Below are 7,892 nucleotides of genomic sequence, written 5' to 3'. Positions count from 1 at the left end.
CTAGGAGAAGCACGAAGGTCTTTCAACATTGCAGAGAGTTGGACGTGCACAGCTAGAAGCGTTATGTAAAAATCCACCGGTTTTAATGCTCATCAAAACAAACATAACAGCTCCCTCGAATACCGGCAGCTGAAAAGCCGGCGATGAAACGCATGAGTTAACTCGTCCCAGATCTCTCCAAAGCCAGGCTGAGATTTCAAAAGAACCTGGGGCAGCAAAAAAGCACGCAGGAGACGGCCAGGTTTCCATAGGAAAAAATCTTTTATTTAACAATATATCAGGCTCCATCATGGCTCCGTGGAACTCCGATTCCACGGTATCGATTCCCGATGGCGGTGATATGCGACGGGGCGGAAGCAGCCGTGTAGAAGGCAAAAGGAATAAAAACGGAACATGACGAGAAGGAACAGAAGACGACGTCACCCGGGGAAGCGCGACCGCGAGCCGAGCCGGAACCGGAGCCGGAGCCGACGCGGTGATGGAGCGCGACCGGGAGCCGGGGATGGTCAACCAGCACGGGAGCTGCTCGGCCCTGCTGTGCCCTCGGGCCGGGGGGAACGTCCCCTTGCCAACGTCCCCCCCAGGCCCCCGTGCAGCAGCCCAAGGGGCAGCTCACCCGCCCCGTGCCCCCAGGACCCCCCAAGGCCACCTGCGCCCATCAGCTGCTCCTCTGGGCTTCGCCAACCGAAGCCCCGTCCCCATCGTGGGACGCCGGTCGGGGGGGGGACCGGCTGCACCAGCACGCTGCTCCGCCGGTGCAGGGAGCAACGCCCCTGGCTCAAGGTCACCGGCTAAACAACACCCGCTGCCCCGCGGGGTGTAACGCGGAGCGTCAGCAACTGGCTGGGTACTGGGAGCAACTGGGACGGCAAAGAGAGACCTGCCAGCTGCGGCTCGCGCCAGCCTCCGGCTCTGACGGGAAAGGGGCGGTGGGAGAAGGGGGTCTGCAGCGAGAGCAGCTCCACGGAGCTCGGGGAAAAACCGATCTCGATTTCAAAATGGTGCATTGAGTTAAACGTCATGAGCCTTTTGCAAAACGGTGCAATGAGTTGAACGTCATGAGCCTTTTGCAAAACGGTGCAATGAGTTGAACGTCATGAGCTTTTTGCAAAAAGGTGCATTGAGTTGAACATCATGGGCTTTTTGCAAAATGGTGCAATGAATTAAACGTCATGAGCTTTTTGGGTTTTTTTTGTTTTTTTAATGAAAAAGAAAGAAGGGAGATGAGCTTGAGGCTCTTTTTGCCGACCCTCCGTTGCTGAGCGCCTAGCCCGTGCCCGGGCCATGGGGGAAAGCTCCCCCCGCCTGCACCCACGGCAGGCAAATGCCCGCGGCTCCCCCCCGGCCCCCGCCGCAGGGCGTTTGGGGTCCGGCCCTCCGGCACCGCACGGACGTGATGGGCCCCGTGGGGCAGCTCGCGGCTCGGCTCGCAGCATGACAATGTTTTACACCCGTTCTCGTGGTTAAAACTTTTTTTTTTTTTTTTTTTTTTTAGTTCTCATTTGTTTTTCTAAGAAAAAGCAACCAGAAAATAATTCGGAGTTTATACAAAACATCTTTACATTATTTCTTCCAAAAAAGACTAGTATTTACACAAAACAAAACAAAACAAAAAAAGCCAAAACCAAACCCTTCGCTCCCTTCACCGAGAGGAGCCCGGGGACGCTCCCTTTCCGGGCCCGGCAGACCGCGGCGCTCAGCAAAAAATCCAGAGTTCAGATTTCACCCTTTCTTCACATATTTACAAGCTTTTCCAGCTGCCCCCAGCGAAAGGCGCTGGGTCAACGGGGGCCGCTCAGCTGCCGCGGTGGTGGGTGGATCCGTCCTTCTCCCTCCCGCCAGCGATGCCGGGAGCGGGAGCCCGGAGCAGGGCTGGGGGGGACGGGAGAGCCCCGCGCTTGCTTTCGGCACCAGCCACCCCCTCACCCGGCTCTTCCCCTCCGAAACCAAAGCCGAGCCGGCTCCGCCGGGTGAAACTCCCTGCAAATGCACCGCGGGGGCCAGGGCATCCCGCTCCCCCAGCCCCGGGCACCGCTCCGCGCGCGGGAAGGGGGAAAGGGGAATCCTCTCCGAGACACGATCCAACTCCTGGAGAGCATCAGCGAGCAGCCGCTGCCCCTCTCCCGCGGGTGCCCAAGCCCGTCCCAAAACCCCCGGGGAGCCGCGCCGGCCTGGCACCCCCAGGGACCCCCGGGACCCCCGGACCCGGCAGGGATGCGCGGTGCCCGGCTCAGGCTCTGCTCGTCTAAAGGCAGCAGCAACCATCGCCCCGGGGGGAGCGTCCTCATCCCAGCGCCGTCGGCCGGGGCCGGAGAGATGGGGAGCGCTGCTCTGCTCCCCCCCAAACTCCTCTTTCATCCTGCTTTAAGAAAAAAAAATAAAAGAAAAGGCAGCACAAGCCCCCCCGCTCCCCGCCGCGGCCCCGCGCACCCCCGTCCCGCCGAGCCCCCGGGCCGCCCCCCCTGCCCTCCTCTCATCAAGGCACTTTTGCAGAGCTCTCGCGCTCTTTGGGCACCTCCCGACCTCGGCGGAGCCGAGCGACGGCACCGGCCGCCCGGGGAGAGGGACCGAGGTGCCCCCGCCACCGCGCTGAGCCCCTGCCCGCTCCGGCCTCGCGCTTCCTCCCCGAGCAAAAGCGGCGACTTCCGACAGGGAAAGAAAGCAAGGAAGGAGCGGGCGGCTGCCCGGTGTGCCGGCGCGGGAACGCCACGGCATGGGGATGCTGCAGCGCGGGAATGCCGCAGGCACCACCGAGGGTCACCGTGCTCATCCCGGCGCCGGCGAGAGCGGAGGAAGCCGGGAACGGTCCTGCCCGGAGGAGGCAGCACGCGACCCTCGCGGCCGGGGCGTGAGGATGGCGAAGCCCCGGCCCGGCGGAATCCCCACCGGAGACGGCGCGGCTCGGCCGGCTGCCGCCGCACGGGGCCACCGGGATGGAGAGGAGCCGGCGGCTCGGCTCACGCGCTCGCTTCCAGCAACGCCACGGGCCACCACCAACACGAGCTCGGATCAAAAACAACCGTTTTCCAGTTTTCCTTCCAAGGAGAAAGGCTGCAGGGCCGGAGCCCGACCCAGCCCGCTGCAGCCCCTGCCCCAGCGACGGCTCTGGGACGAAACCTGCCGCTTAGGTACGTGCAACTACCCCGTGCCCCCCTCGTCCCGCAGTCACAAACGCTCTTCTTCCGCCCTCGCCCGGCCGCTCGTCCGCGGGAGCGAGGGCAGCGGAGCCGCCGGGAGCTTCCAGGGGAGCCGCAGGCGGGACGACGTGGTGGCCCCGCGCGGGGCAGGCCGAGCGCCTGGGCTCTCGCGCACTGAATGCTTGAGACATCGTATATATAACTTTTTTTTTCTTTCTTTCTTTTTATAAAGAGACTAAAACAAGAGTCAACAGCTACGAACACAAAGGTTTAAAACGGCAGCAACGGGAGAAGGTGGGAGTCTGTGTCCGCATCCAGCGGCGGCCGGCGGGACGGCACGGCGGAGGGAGGCAGTCGCGGGCGCCTGACGGCAGTGGTGGGACTCTGGACCAGAATTCACAAAAATAAAAATGTTACAAAAAATTAAAATAATTATAATAATAATAATAGTAGTAGTAGTAAGTCGGGTTTGCCAGCTTCCTCCCTGCACAGCTGTCTGCGGCTTGGCACCGAGGCAGAGCATCCTCCTCCTCCCCGCCAAAGCTGCTGGCTCCGCGCGGAGCGGGGCTCTCCTCCACGGATTCGCTCGGCGCCCGGGACCCTCCCGGCCCGAAGCGACGGCCGATGCAGCGCCAGACAGGCGGGTGCTTAACGCGGTGACGTACGGTGACAGAGGGAAATCCCAAAGCGCAAAAGGGGACGTGGCGTTTCCGAGTCTGCCGGCGGCGTCCAGAGCGCGAGGAAAGGCACGGCGCCCGCAGCCCGGCCGGCGCGACCGGAGCCGGGACGCAGTCTGGAGAAGAAGAGGAGGATACTGAAGGCTCACCCTCGAGTCTCGGGATTACAAAAGCTGAGAACTACAAAACTAAATACAAAGGGGAGAAACAGAGCGAGAGCGTGCGAGCGAGCGATCCGCTATCTGGTGCCAGACCCTGGCGCTGCCCGCGTCTTGCCGCGGGCGTCGTTCCGCTCCCTCCCTCCGGAGCCAGCGCGGGGGGGACCCGGCGGCTGCCCCGGGGCGCCCGGCGCTCTCGGGCTCCTGCGTCGGCGGGTGCCAAGGCTGCTCCTCAGACCTTGTAGTAAATGTTGGCCGGGCTCTGGGGGGGCATCTCCTGGACGATGTAGACGGGGTGCCCGTAGTCTCCGCTCACCTTCTCGTAGTGAGGGCAGTAGTTGTTTTCTGTAGTCCGTAAGGGGATGATGATGTCGCTGGGCTCCGAGCCCGCGTTCCCGCTGCATTTTGGGCTGGCCAAGGTGCTGAGGGACAAGGCGGCGGCCCGCTGCTGCGTGTGCTTCCGGTGCCGCTTGCGGATCTTGATCAGGAGGACGACGAGGAAGATGATGATGAGAATGAAGATGACGCAGCCGGCACCAATTGCAGCGAAGATTGCAACCTTGGAGCCGAAGAACCCGTCGCTGGGACTTTGGGTTTCCTGCCCGTCCTGGTTGACAGAACCTGCGTTGGAAGAGGAGACGGGCGTTAGGGCAGTGAGACAAGACACAGGCTGAGCAGCTCTCTGCTGCAGCAGCCCCAGGAGACACAGAGAGTCTCAGCTCGGTCCCTCTGCTCTGGTGCAGACACAGCAGAGCAGGAGTTCACAGCGAGGAGGATCCCGTGGACTGCGGGTCAAAGAGGAGGTTTGCTGTTCACATCTACAAGGTGCTTTGAACAGCCGGTCAGAACGAGCTCGGTTTCATGCTGTATCTGCACATGGATCGCACGTGATGGAGCGGATGAAAGCCACGGATCGGAGCCCTCTCCCTCCCTCGGCTCAGCGACACAGCTTCCTCGTGCAGAGCGAACTCGCGCACCCGAGCCCGGCTCTGGGTTAGGAGGGGAGCAGCAAGTCTCTCACCTCCAGAAGGAAAGAGCAGGAAAGAGCAGGAAAGAGCAGATGCTACAAAGACATCAGTGTCTCAGCTCCCTCCTACCCCTTTTCATACACGGTCCATCCCAGATCTACAGATCCCTTCACCCCGATTTCCAGGATTTGGGCATCACAGGGCAGATAACCTTGGAGAGCCACAAAGCCGGTCCTGCGGCTGTCCTCTCCCTCACCCTGCACTGGTATTCCCTCTCTTCACAGTCTCCAGCCCAGGCAGGAGACAGAATGCTGTTCATATCCGGCCTATAATCAGAACGAACCCCGGGAGCCCTTGCTCTCCTCAACAGACGTGAATGCTCTAATGAAAGTGGGTTCTGATACCTGTAGACCCGCAATATCCTATTACTGACCCCCCACCTTCTCCTGACCCCCGCTCCGCGGCAGCTCCAGGCCCCTGAGGGGAGGCCGCTCGACTGTCTGTGTTGCAGGAGAAGAAAAGAGCAACTTTCCCCTGCTTCATCTGATTTCACTTTTCTCTCAGCAGGGTCAGGAACTCAGGAAACCACCTTCAAAGGGCTTTCACACGAGCTCAGCTCAAAAACCCAAGGCCCTCGACTCCTCCAGACCCTCTCGTTTCTGCCTCGAAGAACAGATGGGTAACAGAGAGAGGAGGCACAGCACTCCCCTCTGCCAAGCCATGCCTGCACGGACAGGCCTTGGGAAAACACATCCAAGAACTTTCCTTCCCAGAGCTGCTCCGCACTTGAGCAGCGCCTTGCTGCCTGCGCCTTCCCCAAAACACAGACTGAGCAGCATCTCGGTCAAAAAATGCAGAGTTACAGGACAGGGAAGCTGTGAGCGGAGTGGAGATTGCAGAAACCTGCACCGTGTTTACAAGCTACAGATCTAAACCTCTGCTCCAAAATGCCCCGTATCCCCCGGGACCCACATCAAACAAGCCAGACCTGGGTCTGTCCTATCGACGGCGGGTGCTGGCCGGCCTCCCGGGCCCGCAGGCACACCGAGGCCCCATCCCCTTCCCCTAAGATGTCCTCAGCAAAGCCTACCTGGCTTCCCAGGCTCTTCCACCGCAGGGACCTTGCTGCGTGGGCTCTGCGTGACGATTTTCACCGTGTTGTCGGACTCCTTGCTGGGCCGACTCGTCGTCAGCTGCTCTGGGATCACCGCGTTCGGATCTGGGGAAAAAGAGAAGGGACAGATGAGAAACCTCCGTTCAAACTCGACAACAACAGCGCTTTTCCCCCATATAAGCAGCAATTCCCCCCAAGCCCCCACCAGCGTAAGAACCGCTGTTTCCTCCAGGCTTCGGGCAGAGCATCGGCATTTGCACAAGGCTGCTGTCCTGCCCGCTCAGACCAGGGACCCCGCGGAGCGACGCGCGCGTCCGGGCGAGGAAAGGGAGCTCTGGGCATCACGCACAGCTCCCGACCCACCAGACAGCGTCCTGAACGGCAGCTCTTCCCTCCAAACCAGCCGGGCGATATTCCACGTCTAGACCACTGTCTACCAGCGGAACACAAACTGCTGTTTCTCGGCTCAGTCCAAAACCTCCTGGAGGGTCCTGTACCCCCCAGGACTCCTGTACAGCAAACGCTGGTGGGAACACGCTGGAGGGGGGGGAAAAACCCTGCCCAGAGCAGGCTAAGCCCTTCCGCGGTGGAAAGCCACCACCGGCGCAGCAGCAGCCCAGAGAATCGCACCAAATCCCAAGGCTGCCAAACAAACGCGGAGAGCGGAGGAAAGCTCCGCGGAGCGCTGCGGGAAGGGGCTGCGGGTACGAGGCGCACGGCAAAGGGAGCGCGAGCGCGTTGCAGCGTGGTGCCAAAAACGGAGGCATTTCAATTAGACAGAAGTGCAGCTATCAAGCACTGCTCTTTCCCAGCTCGACGGGACGATGCCAGGAACACGCAGAGCAGGAAGCACAAAGCCCGTCCGAACGAAGAGCCCTGGACAGAGCTGGAAGGACGGCAGGGAGAGGGAGGAAGGCACACAGGGACCGAGGCGGGGCTGCCGAGGCAGTGGTGCAAACCGCTGTCTGGGACCACGCAAAGGGCCCGGGCAGAAACGAGGAGGATCAAGCTGCGGGGTTGGGAGGGTCAGCAACGATACGCCCGAGTAAGACGCGAGACTCTTCATCCGTGGGCAAGCAGGGACTGAACGAGAAGACACCAGACCACGGCCTGCAACAAGTCTTAGACGACGACAGAGTTGCACGGGACCATAAACACCAAAGCAGCCACCTGAATCCAGTACGACGCTGGTAGCAAGTGATGGAGCCAACCACAGCGATGGGACATGCCATCCGGAAACTTCCAAACTCTGTGGCAAACGGGACGTTCAAACTCCCATCTGCTTGTGAAGTAACGTGACAGAGGCAGGGACAGTGCTGCTGGCTGTGCCCTCTTGGGTGGCCCCGTCCTGGAAAAGGAGGCGACACCGCAGCCCCATCCTTCCCTCCGGGATAACTCGGCCGTGGGATTCGCGGCACCACAGAGGGAAGGCAGCACCCCAGGCCCACGTCCAGCACCCAAGGACACTTGGTTTTCAGTGGTCAGCCGTGCCAGGAGCTCCTTCAAGACGTGCCACCAAGCGAGACGGGTCTCCTGAGCTGGGATGGGCCGAAGGAGAGCAGACCACATCCGAAACAGCTTGCGGGCTGCCTCCCCCGCTCCCCCCGACCGCGGCGGCCGCTCACGTGCTCGCAAACGCGCCGGGCGCCCGCTCGCAGGGACCAGACATCTCCCTCGCTCTCCAGATGTGACTCAGTTACGAAACGAAGCGTGGAGCAATCCCGCGGGGGACTGGCCAAACGCAGGGAGCCGGCGGCAGCCGGGAGCCTGGTTCCTCCATCCCCCGGCCCGGGAAGCGCGACCCAGCGTGGGAAGGACAGAGCCAGCCACAGGAATTA

At 61.5% G+C, this 7,892-nt stretch overlaps 1 protein-coding gene across 1 annotated transcript in view; it reads right to left on the bottom strand.

Annotated features, from left to right (window-relative positions):
• Positions 1-242: 242 nt before the first annotated feature.
• The window catches only part of EFNB1 (ephrin B1), a 70,258-nt gene continuing 62,608 nt past the window's right edge, over positions 243-7,892 (bottom strand). The window contains exons 4-5 of the mRNA XM_064518478.1: positions 6,031-6,159; positions 243-4,593 (exon numbers count right to left, since the gene is read on the bottom strand). Coding sequence (XP_064374548.1) covers positions 4,205-4,593; positions 6,031-6,159 — 518 coding nt within the window. The 3' untranslated portion in view covers positions 243-4,204. The remainder of the gene's footprint in view (positions 4,594-6,030; positions 6,160-7,892) is intronic.

This window comes from Dromaius novaehollandiae, chromosome 11, assembly GCF_036370855.1.
Source record: "Dromaius novaehollandiae isolate bDroNov1 chromosome 11, bDroNov1.hap1, whole genome shotgun sequence".
NCBI classification, from domain to species: Eukaryota; Metazoa; Chordata; class Aves; order Casuariiformes; family Dromaiidae; genus Dromaius; species Dromaius novaehollandiae.
This window is presented reverse-complemented; position numbering and strand designations above follow the sequence as displayed.